Here is a 20,888-nt window from a genome sequence, read left to right as displayed (position 1 = left end):
TGGGCATTGAGACTTCAATGTCTGCTGACTCCAATGGAGGCGGTGGTGGGCTCTATCGCTCCCTTCATAGGGTTCCAATGAAGCCTGATATTAGCAGCCACCAAGGCAAGCACAGCTGCCAACTCAGCGTCTTCTTCGTCCTGAGCTCTACCGCCTGAGAGCGTTCTCTTCCGAAAGCAGAAGCCCACCCACTGATGCTGCCACTGACAACTCATACTTGTCGCGAACCGCGAACGAGAGATTAAATCCTCCCTGAGGCGGACCGCCTGCCTCGCTCGTGAACTCTACCGGGTAGAACGAGCATGCTGGGGGATGGGAGGAGCGTGGGAACTGAGCTGGCGGAGAAACTCCCATATCCCACATCCAAATAGCCCACAGCACTCACTGACCCAGCCGCCTGAGTTTCAACGCAGGACAGACGGGGTCGGGAAGCAGCCGCAGTGGCTCTCTGCTTCAGAAGAGAGGAAGAGGGCCGTGACCGCAAAGTTCTCATGGGCATGTTCTCACAGTGAGAACATGATCCCTCCGCAATAGCTGCCTCAGCGTGCTGACGAGCACTTGAGACTTCGAGACGAGATTTCATGTTCATCCAGTGGGGAGAGATAACAGCCACACCCAGTAGCACAAAGGCGAAAGTACATCTTTAAAAAGACGGCAGTCGTTTGTGCAAGCTCTTTTAGAGAAAATATACTCTTTTAGAATATACTCTTTTACACCTGTAGACTCAGGGAAGCACAACACTCGACCGTGCGAGGGTGACTACTGATATGAGTTGTAATTCTTGCTGCAGACAGCAAGGTGACGGGACAAACATGCACTCGGCTCTGAAGAAGTCTGAATGAGTGGTGCACGATATCTCCTTTTATACCCATATGTCAGGGGTGGAGCACGGCATGCAAATTCCACTCACCAATTTTCATTGGCCTTTTCTGAATAAAGCAAAGGTAACACAATGTCGAGTGATAGACAGGGAACAAATTTTTTTCACTACATTTTGGCCTTACATCCACACTGAGATGACTTTATATCAGAAAACATTTTAGCGTTTTGAAAACGCTCTCCCAAGTGGCCCCATTTTAAAAGCTATCTTTGCATTGTAGTGTGTACAGTTGAAATGGAGATGTCATGTGATCTATTCAACTTAAAACAATCAAGATGGCGGCCCATGTTGTAGCGCCGTTGTTGTGCCAGCTATTCACTTTGATTGTCTTGTTAAAGATAAATGTTACTTTGTACAACCTTCACATTTCATTACTAAAGGTGACAGACAGGAAGTTTACTCAGAATTGCTGTCCGGTGACGAAACATGAGGAAAATTGCATTTCGGACTGTACATGGAAGGCGATTTTTCACATGTGCAGTAAGGGGATTTGAGCATTTTAATATGGTTCAGTGTGGACGAGAAACTTTTGGAAAATGCCTGAAAACGCTGTTTTATTTTGTTTTGTTTTTAAATGTACCCGAATTTATGTGGACATCATTCAATTCAGATAATGAACCAAAACTCACTAGGTCTTTTTTCACAGAAGATCAGAAGAAGAATTACAGTAGGAGCTGTTAATGCTGCAATCTCACCAAGAAATATTATCACTACAGGAAAAGAGGCATGGACAAATTGATATTCAGATCCACAAAACTGTAAATTACATTATGACCATTTGACTACATTCAAATTTGTTATGGTGTAAAGACATTCATACCTCTGCTTGATGACACACCCAAAGTTGGACTGATTGTCACTTTCAGAAAAAAAGTGTTACATATGACATACAATAGAGATCTTAATGCTACAGAAAAAAAGAAATTCAGTCTTTTGAACACTGCTGGAATCTGATTATTTACCTTTTGTTGGAGTTGCTGATGTTTCAGCAGATGAGCTTCCTGCAGACTTTGTGATGGTGTCAGAAAAGGAAATTATACCAACTGGAGCTGTAGATGTGCATTAGTTAGTTCAGATCCATATCATAATATCAACAACATTATAATACAATGAGTATTTTCATTTACATTTTCATAAAGCATTTTACATTTTTAAGTATACCATAATGTCATAATATTCAAGGAATCCTATAAAAGGGAGACGAGGGCTAGTCATATGGTAAGTTGTCTATTATTAAGGACTACATTTAATTAACTAGGCGGTTTTGAATCAAAAGCCCAATTGACAGCATATCTTCAAACAGAAGCCCACTGTATGTTTAGTGGCTTGTCCTATTCACAGATATGAAGTTTCTATCAGGTCGTTTCTAAGGTTCCTGACAAACTCTAAAGCAGTTGTGCTGGATTTGTTTAACTCTGAAAGTTAATGTTAAATATACTATTAAAAATAATAAATATACTATGGAATTGTCAGTTTTCTCACCTAAATACTCGACAGTGTAGCTGGCTGAGGTCTTCACTTCATTTCTAAAAGTAGCCAAACATCTCCACTCTGTGTTGTTGTCTTCATTCAGAAATGTTGTAGTCAGAGTGCTGTTACAATGTCCTGAGTGTAATATCTGAAATCTGGAGTATGTTTGCAGATTAACACCAGCATGATTCACCCAGACCAGCTGAACTCCATCAACCAAAGGGTCACAATAATATTCATCATATGAATACAGATGACAGGAGAGAGTCACAGAGCTGCCTGGTCTGATCACAGTCTGTGTAGATTGTAGAGAAACTGTAATAGACAGAAGTCAGAAATAACATGATAGACTTTTCAGTAAAATATTTAAAGAGACAATGGTGCCCTTCTTAAATGTATTAAATAATTAACAAAAACACTGACCATAAAGAACATGTAGAAAAACATTGGCATCATTTCCTTGTCTTTGTCCATTTAAATTTTGCTGACAACTATAAACTCCTTTATGATCTTTAGTGACTTGATAGATCTTCAGAGAGCAGTCAGACACCAGTCTCCTTCTGTTATGTCTCTCTGTGTCAATCTTCTTTATTCCTCCAATATACAGTACAACAGTCCCAGAATCTCTGTTTCGTGAATAGATCCATGTAGTTGAAGTGCAGTCAGATAGAGTATTATTACAGGGCAGAGTGACATTTTCTCCATAACTGCAGAACACATGTTTCTCTTCTGGCTCACTCGAACCTGAAACATGATAGATAGTGTTCATTTAGTAATGTATTTTAAAATGTATTTAACTTCATAGGTAAAGTTTGCTAAGATGGTTTGGCCCCCAAAAATATTGTCAATAATTCTGATGTACTTATGTCAAGATCTCTATATATTATATATATATATATATATATATATATATAATATATATATTGTGGCAGCGGGGCGTGGTCAAGCGCCCGTCCGAGAGAGAAAAGCGGTAAGGGTGCTCACACCTGAGCTATAAATTATTAACACCTGTCTCTAATTGCAGTAGCGTGAGGAGAGCGGATAAAAAGCCAGCAGCCACAGAGCATGGGGAGAGAGCCTGACACGAAGCAAAGAATAGTTGTAAACTAAATTAAGTAAATTAACTGTAATAATAAAGCTTACCCCTTAAGCTGACATCTGTTTCCATCCCTTCCTTGGTCCACTTCACACTGGTGCCGGAACCCGTGACTAGAAGGAACATCTTTTTTTCCAAGTTATGGAGCAGAGTCGCCCCATAGAGTCCTCCCAGCTGGCGGAAGTCCTCCAGTCCCTCGCTACTCTCCATCAGGGACACCAACAGGCTCTGGTGGAGCTCCGACAGGACCAGGATCGCCGGTTCTTTGAAATAATGCGGGCTCAAGCAGAAGACCGGCTTGCCATCCGGAGCCTCCTCAGCCAGGAGGCTGCTCCAGACGCAGCCGCGACCCCGGACCCCCGCGCCACACTGCCCCCACCCTCGCTACAGAAGATGGGGCCGGCAGATGATCCAGAGGCGTTCCTGGACCTCTTTGAACGCACGGCGGAAATTTGGGGTTGGCCGTGCGACCAGTGGGCAGCCCACCTCGTCCCTCTCTTGTCCGGGGAAGCACAGCTCGCGGCACAACAGCTTCCGGCAGCAAGCCTCCTGGCTTATACCGACCTGAGGAGAGCCATCCTGCAACGGGTTGGTCGGAGTCCGGAAGAAAGTCGCCAGCTCTTCCGGGCCTTGAAACTGGATAAATCCGACCGCCCGTTTGCGTTCGCCCAGCGGCTCCGTGATGCCTGTCGGAGGTGGCTGTTTGCAGAGGACCGCGACGTCGAGGAGCTGGTCGATCAGGTGGTACTGGAGCAGTTTGTCCAGCGCTTGCCCCGGAAAATGGCGGAGTGGGTCCAGTGCCACCGCCCGGCGTCGCTGGAGGAAGCCGTACGGCTCGCGGAGGACCACATGGCGGCGATTCCCAGGGCGGATGAGCCCTCTCTCTCTCTCCCCTTCCCCTATGTCTTTCCCTGTTTTTCTCCCCTCCCCTCTTCCCTCTCGTTCTGCTCTCTCCCCAGGGTCCGTTCCTGCCCCCCACAGGCGCGGAGGATTCACGAGACCAGCTTCCCGGCCATGGGAAAACCCGCCTACCCCTGCCCCGTCCTTCAGCCGCTCTCCTCCTCAGGTGAGCACGGGTGCGGCCGTGGTGCCTGGGCCGGTCTGCTGGAGGTGCGGAGACCCAGACCACTTCCGGGATCAGTGTCCGCTGGTGGAAATAGTACGGGTCTCCGACTTCCCGCAGGCTGCCCCCGATCGGGCTGGAGCGTACCGTGTTCCGGTAAGGATCCAGGGGGGTACATACCAAGCATTGTTGGATACCGGCTGTAACCAGACCACCATCCACCAACGCTTGGTTCAACCCGGGGCTTTGGGTGTAGCTAAACTGGTGAGGGTGAGGTGTGTGCATGGGGATGTTCACAAGTATCCCATGGTGACCTTGGTGATTAAATTCAGGGAAAAAACCATAGTGTGGAGGCAGCGGTTAGTCCCGCCTCACCCATCCGCTAATCTTGGGTACCGATTGGCGAATTTTAAAGATATTTTAGAGGGTATTTGTGCGGATGGGTCCTGCATAAAGAGGTGTGCGGTGCGATGCTTTGGCAGGGGAGGCGGAGCCGGGGCCGTCCTCAGCTGCTCTGAATGACGAGGGAAGGGGCGAGGTGGCGCCCCTCCTCTCAGGGAATTCCCTGAGGGGACTTTCCTCTGGAGCAGTCGTGGGGCGAATCCCTTAAACATGCTCTTGACCAAGTGAGAGTAATTGATGGTCAACAGCTCCGGCCGGGCATCGCCATTTCATACCCATATTTTGCCATGATTAGAGATCGGTTATATAGAGTGGCGCAGGATGCTCAAACAAAGGAGGAAATAGCGCAATTGTTGATTCCACTGAGCCGCCGGAAATGGTCTTCCAGGCGGCTCACTATAATCCTATGGCCGGTCACCTAGGGGAGCGGAAAACACTTCTCCGTCTAATAGCCCGTTTCTATTGGCCGGGCATTGGCGGTGGCGTCCGCAGGTGGTGTCGCGGCGTGCGTGAATGTCAGCTGGTAAACCCACCGGCCACCCCAAAAGCGCCATTAGCGCCTCTACCGTTGATCGAGGTCCCCTTCGAAAGAATTGGGATGGACCTCATCGGGCCATTAGAGCGGTCAGCACGCGGACATCAGCCGTGTTAGTCCTAGTGGATTACGGCGATATCCGAGCAGTGCCTCTGAGCAACATCTCAGCACATAGTGTTGCAGGGGCACTCTTCAAGATAATCTCCGGGTGGGGATTCGAAAGAAATCCTCACCGATCAAGGCACGACTTTTATGTCCACGAACACTTCGCGAACTTTACGAGCTCTTGGGCATTAAATCGATTCAGCACTAGCGTTTACCACCCGCAGACTGATGGCCTAGTGGAGCGATTTAATAAAGCAGCTCAAGAACATGATTCAGTAAATTGCAGTACCGATGACGCTAGAAATTGGGATAAGTGGCTAGACCCCTGTTGTTTGCGATGCGAGAGGTCCCACAAGCCTCCACAGGGTTCTCCCGTTTGAGGCTACTGTACAGGCGACGCCCAGCGGTGTCCTTGGCGTCATCCATGGCGTGGAAGGAGGACCTTCTAATAGCAAAAATGAAATTCAGTTCGTTCTCGATCTTAGAGCAAAACTCCACACACTGGGGCAACTAACACAGGAGAATTTGCTCCAAGCTCAAGAACGCCAACGCCGGCTGTATGACAGGGATGCTCGGCTACAGGAATTTGCACCGGAGATAAGGTACTCAGTATTACTCCCAACATCGAGCTCTAAATTACTCGGCCAAGTGGCAAGGACCCTTTGAGGTCACACGGCGGGTAGGGGATCTCGATTATGAAGTTAAGCGTACCGATAGAGGGCGCACGTCAAATTTATCACCTCAACCTCCTGAAATTATGGAGAGAGGCGGCCTCTGTGGCGTTGGCCACGGTAGTTCCGGAGAGGGCGGAGCTCGGACCGGAGGTAAACAAAAACTACAATCTTAACACCTCGGTTACTTGTGGAGACCAACTCTCACCGCGGCAACTCACAGAGGTTTCTGGATTACAAAAGGAATTTGCGGATGTGTTTTCCCCTCTACCGGGCCGTACAACCATCATACAGCACCACATCGAGACCGAGCCGGGCGCAGTGGTGCGTTGCTGCCCCTATCGCTTACCCGAACATAAAAAGCAAATAGTACGGGAGGAATTAGATGCAATGCTTGATATGGGCGTAATAGAGGAATCCCACAGTGATTGGTCCAGCCCGGTTGTTCTTGTTCCCAAGAGTGATGGGTCTGTTCGATTCTGTGTGGATTACAGAAAAGTCAACGCGGTGTCTAAATTTGACGCGTACCCAATGCCCGTGTTGATGAACTGCTCGATCGGTTAGGTACTGCTCGATTTTATTCGACCTTGGATTTAACAAAGGGTTATTGGCAGATCCCTTGACACCAATGTCCCGTGAGAAAACAGCCTTCACTACGCCGTTTGGATTACACCAATTTGTGACGCTTCCTTTCGGTTTGTTTGGGGCCCGGCCACGTTTCAGCGACTCATGGATCGGATCCTCAGACCGCACACAGCGTACGCCGCTGCCTATTTAGATGATATTATCATTTATAGCAATGATTGGCAGCGGCACATGCAACATCTGAGGGCCGTCCTGAGATCGCTGCGTGGCGGGGCTCACAGCAAACCCTAAGAAGTGCTGCGATTGAGCGTGTGGAGGTAGGGTATCTGGGGTTCCACTTGGGTCATGGCCAGGTGCGTCCCCAAATTGATAAGACCGCTGCGATTGCGACTTGCCCTAGACCTAAGACCAAAAAGGGGGTGAGGCAGTTCCTGGGGCTGGCTGGCTATTACAGAAGATTTGTGCCTAATTATTCGGACGTCACCAGCCCGCTGACTGACCTCACTAAAAAGGGGCTCCAGATCCGGTCCAATGGTCAGAGCAGTGCCAACAGGCGTTTACACAGATTAAAGCTGCACTTTGTGGGGGCCGCTTTTGCATGCACCTGACTTCTCTCTCCCTTTTGTTTTGCAGACGGACGCTTCAGACAGAGGGCTGGGGGCCGTACTCTACGAGGTGGTGGAGGGAGAGGGCGCCGGTGCTGTACATTAGCCGGAAGCTCTCCTTAAGGGAGACTAAGTACAGCACCGTAGAGAAGGAGTGTCTGGCCATCAAGTGGGCGGTCCTCACCCTCCGATACTACCTGCTGGGGCGGGCCTTCACCCTCTGCTCGGATCATGCCCCACTGCAGTGGCTCCACCGCATGAAAGATACTAACGCCCGGATCACCCGTTGGTATCTGGCCCTCCAGCCTTTTAAGTTCAAGGTGGTCCACAGACCGGGGTGCAGATGGCTGCCGCTGACTTCCTCTCCAGAAATGGGGAGTGGTAGGCAGGCCGGATGACGCCTCGGCCTGAGTCGGGTGGTGGGGGTATGTGGCAGCGGGGCGTGGTCAAGCGCCCGTCTGGGAGAAAAGCGGTAAGGGCTCACACCTGAGCTAAATTATGTCTAACACCTGTCTCTAATTGCAGTAGCGTGAGGAGAGCGGATAAAAAGCCAGCAGCCACAGAGCATGGGGAGAGAGCCTGACACGAAGCAAAGAATAGTTGTAAACTAAATTAAGTAAATTAACTGTAATAATAAAGCTTACCCCTTAAGCTGACATCTGTTTCCGTCCCTTCCTTGGTCCACTTCACATATATATATACATATATATATATATATATATATGTAGTTGAGGTGCAGTCAGGATGAGCATTATTACAGGGTAGAATGAGATTGTAATGACGAGTCAATGGAGTTGAGATCCTTGTGCAGCTTTAATAACAATAAACTTAGTAATACTGACAGCCAGGGGTCAATCATCCAAAACAGTAATATCTAAGGTAATCCAGAGAGGTAATTAATAAACAGGTAAGAGGTCAGGGCAGGCAGCAGACAAACACAGGTTATATCCAGGGAAACAAGGCAGTAATAGTAGTCAGGCAGCAATGGGTCAAAACAGGGTAAATAGTCCAGGATCATACACAGGGAATGTAGTAAACTCAGAGAACACTCAGAAATGTCAACCAAGGCAAAACAAGACTTCACAATGAGAGAGAGTGTGTGTGTGTCTTTATATAGCTGAGTGGATTGGAAACAGGTGAACAGGTAATCATTGACAAGTAGAGGGATTATGGGAAATGGAGTCCAGAGAGTTAAAGTCAATACTTTGGTGATGGAGCCCTTAAATTCACTTTTCTAATACAGTGGTACAAATCTGGCTTCTAAAGTTATAGACTGTACAGTATACACTAAATAAATATTCAGTAATTGAATTCTCCACATTTATTCAGTTTCTGCCTTTACAGTATGTTCAGGATTCTATAACTTTCCGAAAAGTCATGTGACAAACTAGTGACAAAACTAGTGTTGTTGCTGAGAGTATAGGGTCCATAACTCTATGCCATACATCAATGTGTTAAGGACAATGACTGTATAGACTGTTGTCAGTTTGCTGTTTTTCCAAACTCTCTTTGATAGTTGAGTAAATGTTGTTTCTGCTCAACCAATCCATCCATCTCAGTATCCATGCAGAGATTATCTGTCACTGTGGAACCAAGATATACAGTATAAACTCATATTGAAACTCATATCGGCCGTTACACATATCATAATGGTGATTGCCAAAGGGATGATCAATGCCATGGCCCATAACATTCATCTTCTTTACACTGATGCTCAGACTGAAGTCCTGTCAGGCACGTGAGAAGTTGTCTATGAGGCATTGCAGCTGCTATTCTTTATGAGCTGCTACTGCAGCATCATCAGCAAACGGCATATCTCCGTAGAGTACATTGCAGACATTTGTTTTTGCTTTCAGCTGAAACAGATTGTACAACTTTCCATCTGAACTAGTGTGGAGGTAGATACCGTCATTCTACGAAGCATGCACCGCAGGCATACGTCAGCATAACTGCAAAGAAAATGACAAACAAGCCACCTTATTTTTCATTTTCTTTCCAGTTATGATGAAGCAAATTGTGAGGACACTTGGAAGGCAGCCTCGTATCACAGCCTCTGTTTGACATCTTTTGGAGGATGCATTGGGTGTTTCCTTTGTGGCCTTCATGCACATCCTTTGCACATGTCCCAAATTATTTTTAAAAAGAGCGGATGACAAGTCGAGTTAATTTTTTTCTCTCTCTTCAAGTTTCTATTCGCATTCGCATTTGCAGCAAAGGCAATATGCAGAAAAATAAACATTCGTAAATGTTTAATGTCGTAAATAAATAAAAAAGTAATTTAGAAAATACAACAAATTAGAAGATACAAATAACACATGTGAGCTCCATTTTCCGGGTGTAATATCAACAGAGGGATCCCAAAAGCAAGTTGTTCTCAGATATACAGGATGTAATACAGTGAATTGGTTTTCTCCACACCTCGGCTGTCTTCTCGAAGAGGTCAAGGTAGGCTACAGGTTTGTTGCTTCAGTTTACAAAAAAAAAATATTTCGTTTTCATCTTAGTTTTAGTTTACGAAAATAACCCTGCATGCTATTCCCATGATGGTCTAATAATGTTAAATTAAGTACATTTCTGTAATCATCCTAACTAACTGAGCTGTATAATGGAAAGCCTAATAACATTCAAGAAAGTGTAATAAATATACTATGGAATTGTCAGTTTTCTCACCTAAATACTCGACAGTGTAGCTGGCTGAGGTCTTCACTTCATTTTTAAAAGTAGCCAAACATCTCCACTCTGTGTTGTTGTCTTCATTCAGAAGTGTTGTAGTCAGAATGCTGTTACAATGTCCTGAGTGTAATATCTGAAATCTGGAGTATGTTTGCAGATTCACACCAGCATGATTCACCCAGACCAGCTGAACTCCATCAATATCAACCAAAGGGTCACAATAATATTCATCATATGAATACAGATGACAGGAGAGAGTCACAGAGCTGCCTGGTCTGATCTCAGTCTGTGTAGATGGTGAAGAAACTGAAACAAAATTGAAACAAGTTTCAGTAAATGTAAAGACAGAATGGTGCCTTCTCTAAGCAGTCATATTATTAACAAAAACACTGACCATAAAGAACATGCAGAGAAAAACTGGGACCATCTGCCAGTCGTCTGATTCCGTCCTTATATTGCTTGCAGCTGTAAAGCCCACGATCTTCTTTTGTGACTTTATAGATGTTCAGAGAGCAGTCAGATTCCAGGCTCAGTCTGTCATGTCTCTCTGTGTTATTCTTCTTTATTCCATCAGCAAACAGTACAACTGCCCTTGAATCTCTGTTTCTCTCATAGATCCATTCAGTTGAATTGTAATAAGAATAAGTATTATTACAGGGCAGAGTGACATTTTCTCCATAACTGCAGAACACATCGGTCAGCACCCCACTCGCACCTGATACATGATAGATGAAGGCGTTTATATTGTAATGTAAATGTTTGTTCCATTTATAATTAAATATAGCAGATAAAATACATTTTACAGCGGCAAAAAAGAACTAGGCTGGCTATTTTTGTATATATATATATATATATATATATATATACACAACTCTGGAAAAAATTAAGAGACCACTGCAAAATTATCAATTTCTCTGGATTACCATTTATAGGTATGTGTGAGTAAAATGAACATTTTTGTGTTATTCTATAAAGTACTGACAATATATCTACCAAATAAAAATATTGTCATTTAGAGCATTTATTTGCAGAAAATGACAACTGGTCAAAATAACAAAAAAGATGCCGTGTTTTCAGACCTCGATTAATGCAAAGAAAACAAGTTCATATTCATTTTTAAACACAATACTAATGTTTTAACTAAAGAAGAGTTCAGAAATCAATATTTGGTGGAATAACCCTGATTTTCAATCACAGCTTTCATGTGTCTTGTCATGCTCTCTACCGGTCTTTCACATTGCTGTTGGGTGACATTATGCCACTCCTGGCGCAACAATTCAAGCAGCTCGGCTTTGTTGGATGGCTGGTGGTGGAACGTTTTCACTCGATGATCATGCGCTACACAAATGCGTTTATACATTGCGCACATAAAGAGTTAACAGAACGCACACAGTTTAGATTTGTCTTTGTTTTGCCACATACTCCACACTGAAACAACATCTGTCTCACCATGTAATTTTAAAATGTTTTATCGAGCAATAAAAATATAAATGTATTTACCTCTCAGAAGGAACAGAATTATCAGTTGCAACAAAAACTGATGACACTTTTCATTCATTTTCAGTCTCCTTTAGCTTTCCGTCTTTCTTGGTATGGTCAAAAGAGTCTTTAGAGATCATCAGCCCATCCTGTTGCTGTTAACTTCCTGTAAAATGTGTCTAGTGTTTAGTCATGATACTGTGCTACAGCTGCTATTCAGTGGCACACTAGAGCATGCTGTGTTGAATCTACACTTTTAATAATCAATGATCATCCTATTAGTGTAATTTCACAGCAATATGTAGGAATCAACTAGCGCATGATGGGAAATCTCTTGAACTGAGTTACATTTTTCTAATTGTTCACCAGATTTCAAGTAGATTTACATATCATTACAAATTTCTCTATTACCTGACACCTAATATGACAAATATGCCTTTTGCGTAACAAATTGCTTGCTATGTTGCTTATTTGTAAGTTTCTTTGTATAAAAGCATCTGCTACATGTGTTACATCCCAGGGCGTATCTTTCTTTTATTTCCTTGTTACATCTGTGGATGTAGAAGTTGTATGTACGTATATTGACTATACATTGTTTGTATGTTTTCTGTTGTCTCCCTTGTGTTCCCTGTCATCCCAACCAGGTCAATTTACATCAGCTGTGAGTGATTAAGATCGAGTGCCGAGCAGCTCTGATTGGTGCACTACCAGAAGAACATTGGAATAAAGCTGAGGTGGAAAGCCTGCTAGGAGAGACTCTTTCCACCTGCTCCAGCATTGATAGCCTTTGTTTTAATGCTATTGTTAATTGGAAACTACAAGTTGTTCTTTATGTTAAACTTACCCCAATTTAAACATTGTATTATAAGTTCCTTTGTTGGGTGTGTGATCTTTTCCACCCATTGGTATCCACGGAAGCGTTAGAGAGGGGAGCGCCATTTTCTTTGTTGTTAAACCTGTTTTCTCTTGTTTATTGCTAGGTAGGGAGTGAGGCAAGATTTATATTGTTATTATCTATTTCTTTGTCTGTAAGGGTAAGTAGTTTGTGCCTCCCTTACAGCTAGACTCATTTTGTTTGTTATTTTGGCCTGGTCCCCTCTTGAAGACTTTATGCTTCCCTTTTGTTTTGTATTTAATAGAGGACAATAAATCTTGTAAACTGTTTTCGTAACCTGTTGTGGTTATTGTTGGCTGGGACAGGAGTGAAGACCACCAAACACGTTTTTTTTTTCTCCTATCTTTAAGGTCTTTAAAAAAAAAATTGTTTTCTTCCCGACCCCTAGATGGGGAGGAAACGTAACAATTGGGGGCTTGTCCAGTTGTCTATTGAAACATTACAATTGGGGGCTCGTCTGTTCGTCTATTGAGGCGTGACAATTAAGGGTTCGTCTATTGGGACATGACAATTGGAATCTTGTCTTTTTGTGCACATTTGGTAAGTCTTTTTTTTATTTTTTTATTGTATTGGCAGTTTTTGAACTTTTGAGTGGGGGAAGAGATCCCATATTAGTGATTATGGAATTTGACCTAATTATGTTCACTTTATCGCCCACTCTAGAAGAATTTGACCAATGTAGAAAGAAGGATCTGATTCTAATTGCAGATTTCTTTAATAGATCAGTTCCCAAAGAAGCCAAGAAATGCGTGTTAAAAGATCATTTGTACCGTAAGTTGGTAGAGGCAAGTATCTTACCTGAACGCTCTGGGGAGGGTGCGGGTAACGCAGAGTCGGATGGTGATACCTCATCCGTTAAAATTAATTTGGTAAGTAGTAGTATAAAGGTCCCTCACGAAGATCTTAAAGATGCAATTAAATTGAAAGAATTGGATCTTACTTTGAAGCAACATAAACACGAAACTCAGCTTCTGCGCTTGAGAGCTTTGGAGATTGAGGCAGGTCGGGATATTATTAGAGCTTGAGGCTCAAGCCTTGTGCAATAAACCAGTTCCATTACCTCGATTAAGATCTTTCTCTGATAGTGGTGCATTGCAAGCTAAATTTGATGTCATTAAATGTCAAATTAGTACCTCCATTTCACGAAACGGAGGTTGATTCATATTTTACTGCCTTCGAACGTGTTGCTGCTAAATTAAGTTGGCCGAGAGACATATGGACACTAATGTTGCAATGTAATCTCGTTGGCAAGTCTCTAGAGGTGTGCTCAGCTTTGCCAACAGAAGATTCATTGGACTACGATATTGTAAAGGCTGCGGTTTTGCGAGCTTATGAATTAATGCCGGAGGCATATCGACAAAGATTTAGGGCTTGTTCAAAAGCAGCCAAACAAACATTCGTGGAGTTCACGAGAGAAAAAAGAACACTTTTTGAGAAGTGGTGCTTGGCCAGCAAAACTACAACTTTTGAGGAGCTGCAAGAGCTTGTTTTACTGGAGGACTTCAAGTGTTGTGTGTCCGAAAGTCTTGTGTATTTAAATGAGCAAAAAGTCTAAATCTAAACTTTCTGATGCAGCGGTTTTAGCTGATTAATTTGTGCTCACCCACAGAACTGTGTTTCCGTCTGTTCGTTCTGAAAGTAAGGAAGGAAGGAATCACTGCGGGTTAGTGTTTCTAGACCTGGCCATGACTAAGTTCATCCCGAAAAATGCAGCAGGCAAAAGGGTATGCTTTTACTGCCTTGACCCTGACCATTTGATCTCAGACTGCAAAGCATGGAAACAAAAAAATGCCACTAGCAAATCTAAAAGTGTTTCATTTGCACAAACACTCTGTTCCCGATGTGGATCATCCTTGTTTACCAGCTACCTTTAAGCCATTTGTGATGGAAGGCACAATAGCCCTTTCCAATGACACTGAGTTTAGACCGATTATGATGTTGAGAGATACGGGGGCAGCGCAGTCATTAATTTTGGAGAGCGTGCTACCTTTTTCGGCTGAGTCATATACGGGCAGTGATGTGCTAATTCGTGGTGTGGAATTAGGCTGTATTTCAGTACCTTTACATCATGTGTATATAACCTCTGAACTCATTACAGGTGCTGTGAAAATGGGAGTACGTTCACAGCTGCCGGTTGAAGGTGTGAGCATGATATTAGGTAATGACCTAGTTGGTGGAAAGGTTTTTCCTCATCAAATTGTGTCTGCTAAAACTGACGCTTATGACCAAGCTGATGTCTCTAGACAGTTTCCTTCTGTTTTTCCATCTTGTGCCGTAACTTGTGCTCAAGAAAAGAAATTTGGAAATGTAGTTGACATTTCAGATTCATTCCTAACTACTCAGGGAAAGATGTTTATTACACCCCAACATCCAGGAACTGCTGAGCCTTCCAACCCAATCCTACAGCCCATAAAGGTAAGCCGAGAGCAGTTAGCTGCTGCTCAAAGGGCAGACCCAAGATGTATTGACTCTGTAGTAGATAAGTCACAAGTCTCAAAACGTACGGTAGGTTATTTTTGGGATAACAACATACTCATTCGTTGGTGGAAGCCGCAAGACGCTGATGATGATTGTCATGTGATATATCAGATTGTATTGCCTTCTGGTTACCATGACCAAGTTTGCAGCTGGCTAAGACTCATCATAGCATCACTAGACACTTCATTTGGCCCGGTATAAAATCTGCAGTGACTAAGTTTATCAAATCATGTCATGCTTGTCAAATGGCTGGAAAGCCCAATCAGACAGTTACACAAGCTCCACTTCACCCCATTCCAATCATGGAAGAACCCTTTGAAAGACTTCTCCTTGACTGTGTAGGTCCATTGCCAAAGTCCAAATCAGGCCATCAGTACATTTTAAGCATTATGTGTACAACCACCCGTTATCCTGAAGCCATACCACTGCGTACTATCAAAACCAAGGCAGTAGTAAAAGAGCTAATCAGATTTTGCTAAATCTTTGGTTTACCTAAGGTCATTCAAACTGACCAAGGGTCAGATTTTACGTCTCATGTGTTTGAGCAAATGGTAAAAGAGTTGGGCGTGGAACACCAGTTGTCAAGTGCATATCACCCAGAGTCACAGGGCGCACTTGAACGGTTCCATCAGACTCTCAAGTCGATGATGTGTACCTACTGTGTGGAGAGCAGTCAAGACTGGGCAGAAGGATTACCCTTGTTAATGTTCGCTATAAGGGGAACAGTGCAGGAATCTCTGGGGTTTAGTCCTGTTGAGCTTGTGTTTGGTCACACAGTGCGAGGGTCTGTGCCAGTTTTTAACCAAAGATTCCTCTCCAGTGTCTATCTTTGATTATGTGAGCTCTTTTTGCAAACAACTTCACAAGGCATGGGAAATTGCTAAGGCCCATCTTGCTGAAGTTCAATCTAAGACGGAAGCCCATTATGACCAGCAAAGTGTTGTGCGCAGTTTTCAACCAGGTGATTTTGTGTTAATTCTACTCCCTGTTCTTGGCTCGGCAATGCAAGCAAAATTCTCTGGTCCTTACGAAGTTGAGAAAAAGCTAAGTGACACTAACTATGTTGTATGTACTCCTGATCGGTGTCGTAAGACCTGAGTCTGTCACATAAATATGATTAAGTCCTATGTATCAAGAGATTCATCTAAACCTGATTTACCAGTTGAACCAATAGCGGTGGTAAATATTGTTGATAATCCATGTACCCCTGAAGTAGATGACTTGGTAGATACAAATACCCAAATCTGTTGTGGGAGATTATCAAATTCTTCTGTTCTGAACACATTGGACTCGCATCTGTGTCTACCTGATGACCAATGTATTGAAATTGTTGAGTTGATCAGAAAGTATCCTACACTGTTTCATGATGTTCCCTCCCAGACCACTGTGCTGAGTCATGATATAGATGTAGGTGAGTTTTACCCATCAAACAACATCCGTACCATATGAATCCTCATAAAAGGCAGTTAATGAAAGAGGAAGTTGATTATTTATTACGTCATGGTTTTGCTGTGTCCAGTCAGAGCCCGTGGAGTTCACCATGCTTGCTTGTTCCTAAATCGGATAGCACCCTGTTGTAGCCGTTGCACTGTCCAGAGCTCATAATACTGAAAGTTAGAGGGTAAATAATAAATGGTTACAAGTTTTGCTAGTGGCAAGGCCTGGCTTGTAAGTAAGGTTGGGTGTGTTTGTTAAAAATGTAAATGTAAAAGCAACTTTCAGTCACATGAAACATTCAGTACCACTGGAATTAACAAAAGTTTCTTGCTCAAGGACACAGTTCATGGACCTGTTGGGTACCAGCTCAAATTTTGTATTACTAGATTACACATCACCCCCTAAATGAGCTGATGTTTAGCAAGAAAATGGGTAATTTCTAAGTTTGTACTGTTGGGCAGTAATTCAGAAGTTTCACATCTTGTTTTATAGCATGTTTCCATTGAAATCTAATTTCTAAATAAAAGTGGGAAAGTTGTTAGTATCCTATAGAGGATGGATACCCGAACCGAGCCCGACGGTACCCGATGGGCCGGGCCGGGTCGGGTTCGGACACATATTTTGAAATGACGGTCGGGTTCGGTCACGTCGGCGCGATAAGGCATCGAACATTTGAAATTTAAAACAGCTTATTATAATGTTTAACTGGATGCAAATGTTTATTTTTGTGATTAAAATAAATTGAAAATATTACCCTAACATCCATCTTCATGTGTGCGGAAATTTGTTTATGTTGCTGTGACAACGCGCAACACGTGCGTGCATAATATTGCATATTTGGCTACATGTGGCTGGCAGCGCAACGATGGAAGACGTTAAAAAGAAGTTGGCCTCAGGAGATTTTAAAACCACCGAAAATGAAGGAAAGTCTAGTGTGTGGAAGTTTTTCTACATAGTTGTCAAGGCCGATAGTGATGAACATGTTGGTTATGTTCAATGTAAGGGTTGTGGATTTCTCATGAAATATGACAGCAAGAGGACCGGGAATTCCGCCCTGCAGCGTCATGTGGATAGTTTGTAAGTCACCTGGGCTACTGCAGCCGAGCATCACTGTCTTTGCTAGTTCCTCAAGAAAAGGAACTAGCAAAGTGGCCGTGTGCGGCGCACGCTGATGCGTTGCGCACATCTGTAAACATTACCGAATGCCTTCCAGTTGCTAAATAAAAGCGGACTTTCTACACAAACAAACGTACGTGTCATTAGTATGAGGAAAAAAAAACTAGATTTTTAACTGTGTCAGGCCGGGCCGGGTTCGGACACATATTTTGAAATGACGGTCTGGTTCGGGTCGGGTTCGGTTACTGCCCTGTCGGACGCGGGCCGGGCTCGGACAGAAAAATGAAGCCCGATCCGCACTCTAGTATCCTATGAGTCATTGGGAATTCCCATGTCTCACTGGCAAAAAAAAAAAAAAGTGTATTTGCTAGTGTTTGGAAAAAAATAAAAAATGTTCACACACCACATAATTGAATGTTTCTAAAGATTTTAGGTAGTTGACCTTCAAAGAGTCTGATTTTGAGCTGATTGTAGAGCTAGAGAGTTTGAATGACAGAACCTAAAGTTAGTCAGATTAATGATCAGACCCACCAAAATTGCCAGAAGAAAAATTGAAACACAATAAGCTGTCAGGTCGTCACTTAAAAGGTTTATGACAGAATAATTTTTCTTTGGAAGGTACACACATTATTCTGGTATTTAACAGTATCAACACGATATAAGAAAGACATTAAAAGGAATCTTTAAACTAAAAATGAATATTCTGTCATTTATGACATAATTGTTACTCCAAATCAAAATTATTTTCTTTGCTCTGTGGAACACAAAAAGAGAATGTTGGGCAGTCACCTTTCATTTTCATTGCATCTTATTTTCTTTACAAAGACAGTGAAACAAGAGTCTAACATTGACATAACATCATCTTTTGTGCTATACAGAAGAAAGTCATAATTGGCCTTTGTAAACATCAAAAGATTCAAATATGCTCCATTAATCTCTGAGAAAAATTACTTCATAAAATACTATTTAAAAAAAGTTCATAGTATCATATTTAATGCACATAGCATTTGGGCCACTGTAAAAATAGACTTAATTGAAAATTACATTGTTTTTACATTTTGAAAAGAGGGTGTTTACATATGTATGGTATTGTTATATCTTCAGGGTGTTCTGAGCCCTTCTGTTTCCTGAGAAGAACACATACACACACACACACACACACACACAAAAAATACATTAACAAAAGCAACATCTGAAAAACTGTTTGGAAATAATATACATTTCTATATAATCCACATTACTGAGATTGATATTGTTTACATGTTTAATTGCAACAATTAAAACTGGTGTATATGTGACTTTCTATTCATTGTTATAGATTGTTGTGATGCCACATACAAATGGATATATTTTTGCTTGAAAATGTCTTGGTTACTGATGTAACCTCTGTTCCCGATGGAGGGAATGAGACATTGTGTCGATGTAGTGACACTAGGGGTTCCAACTTGAGAGCCCCAATCACCTTTGCTTTATTCAGAAAAGGCCAACGAAAATTGGCAAGTGGAATTTGCATGCCACTCTCCAACCCAGACATATGGAAAGGAGATGGCATGAACCACTCATTTAGATTTGTGCTGAGGAGCCGAGAGAGAGTCCCGGCCATGTCAGCGGTCGGTTCAGCATCACGGCAGGAGGGACACAACGTATTGTTCCCTCCATCCCGGAACAGAGGTTACATCAGTAACCAAGACATTCCCTGTCTGTCACACACTCAACATTGTCTCGATTTAGTGACACTAGAGTTTCCTATATGAAATGCCGCAGGCACTGAGACGTGTCATGAGGTATGGAGGTGTAGACACAGGCAAGCTTCAGTGTGCCTTGCAGCAAACGCTCGACCACGTCGTGACCTTACAGCGAGTTAGTTAAGGCATCTCCCTGGTCCCGTTAAGGGTGGGAGGAGGCACTTAACCAAGGAGGCTATATGTGGTGGCCTTTCCTGATTTTTGTATAAAGCAATTTCCCGCTGAGCACCTGCTTGAATAGCGGTGGGGAAGTGCTCTTTCCTCTCCAGGAGGGAGAGCACTACAGAGAACACATCCTATCGGAGGGAGGTTAAGATGTGGAGAATACCTCACATGGACTTACCCATGGGGAAGTTCACATATGGAATGATACCACTGGGAGAGCCCTGTCTACAGAGAGGGTACACAGCAACAGGCACAGCAAAGCCGAACAGTGGAAACGCATAATACGTGATTACCGAGGGGGGGAATAACCACGGATTGAGCACTGAGCCAAAGTACACGGGCTCACTTGAAAAGGGGCATACCACAAGTACCGGGCCTGATGTCGTTACTCCTCCACAGAGTTTGTCACCGAATTGTGCTTAAGAAATAAGAGGCATCCAGTTGTGGGGAAATGTTGTGGTCAAGATAGCGCACATAATCACCTTGAAAGGGCAAAAGCGCCATGCAAGCGATACACCCGACCGGCTGCCTGGCCTACCTGTTGTTACTTCATAACACTCGGGTCGAAACCGGTTCTATGCACAGGTTGTAGAACCTTGCATATGTATGTTAGAGAGAAACCCTCACCAGTGACCAGGAGGATGCAACACCTCTAGTGGAGTGCGCCCTGACTCCCAAGGGGCACGGCAGGTCTTGTGATTGTTAAGCCAAAGAAATGGCATCCACAATCCAATGAGCCAGCTTTCTCCTTCTGCTGCCCTCCAAAACAGAAAAAGAGCTGCTCCAAGCAACTAAAGCTCTGTGTGCAGTCCAGATAGATGTGCAGGTTGCAAACTGGACACAGCAATGACAAGGCTGACAAGAGCACTTGCAGATTCACCCTCTGACACAAAAAGAGAGTGGTGGTATGAGTGTGTGCCGGCCCGAACTCTAGGCATTCGCTGGTGACAGAGTGCGCCTGCAGGTCCCCAACCCTCTTGATAGAAGTGAGCGCCACCAGAAGGGCCATCTTCAGTGACAAATTGCTGAGATTGGCCTGCTCCAGGGGCTCTCTATAGGGAAGGTAGGACCACAGAGAGATACCAAGAGGGAATCCGGCACTGCCTAGGAGGATTCAATCTCCTTGCACCCTTGAGGAACCTGGTGATCAGGATGTGCTGCCATGAGGGTCTCCCATCCAGTGTATCGTGATATAGCGTTATAGCAGCCACGTACACCTTCAGGGTGGAGCCCTACAGGCGATGCACCTCGAGACCTGCTCTAAGTCGGGAAGGGGCTGAAAGTACGGCGGCACCTTGGCGTGATAGTCACACGCTGGGTGCCGTGGCACCATGCTCACCTCGGGACTAGAGTCTGTAGCCAGTAATGGAGCGGTCTCATATGCATCAGCCGGAGGGTGACTACTGATATGAGTTGTAATTCTCACTGCAGACAGCAAGGTGACGGGACAAACACACACACACACACACATATGCGCTCGGCTCTGAA

The 20,888-nt window shown here is 43.9% G+C and overlaps 1 protein-coding gene across 1 annotated transcript; it reads right to left on the bottom strand.

The window, feature by feature from the left end:
* Nucleotides 1–1,781: 1,781 nt before the first annotated feature.
* LOC127649022 (uncharacterized) lies at nucleotides 1,782–20,733 on the bottom strand. The gene is made up of 8 exons (XM_052133905.1): nucleotides 20,648–20,733; nucleotides 20,281–20,452; nucleotides 19,465–19,531; nucleotides 10,476–10,800; nucleotides 10,083–10,441; nucleotides 2,774–3,094; nucleotides 2,340–2,665; nucleotides 1,782–1,787 (listed from the first exon to the last, which is right to left on the bottom strand). Exons 1-8 carry the CDS (start codon nucleotides 20,731–20,733, stop codon nucleotides 1,782–1,784), a joined length of 1,662 nt encoding a protein of 553 aa, XP_051989865.1.
* Nucleotides 20,734–20,888: the final 155 nt, after the last annotated feature.

Source organism: Xyrauchen texanus, chromosome 9 (genome assembly GCF_025860055.1).
Source record: "Xyrauchen texanus isolate HMW12.3.18 chromosome 9, RBS_HiC_50CHRs, whole genome shotgun sequence".
Lineage (NCBI taxonomy): Eukaryota > Metazoa > Chordata > Actinopteri > Cypriniformes > Catostomidae > Xyrauchen > Xyrauchen texanus.
The sequence above is the reverse complement of the archived record's forward strand: the minus strand, read 5'-3'. Positions and strand labels throughout refer to the sequence as shown.

What these genes read in the sequence shown, in the direction of transcription:
- LOC127649022 (XM_052133905.1), bottom strand. Translation starts at nt 20,733, where the DNA reads ATGGTGCCACGGCACCCAGCGTGTGACTATCACGCCAAGGTGCCGCCG. An exon ending in CTGCATGTTCTTTATGGTCA is followed by an intron (nt 10,442 to 10,475) that starts GTGTTTTTGTTA and finishes TGCTTAGAGAAG; the next exon opens with GCACCATTCTGTCTTTACAT. An exon ending in TTTTCTACATGTTCTTTATG is followed by an intron (nt 2,666 to 2,773) that starts GTCAGTGTTTTT and finishes TGTCTATTACAG; the next exon opens with TTTCTCTACAATCTACACAG.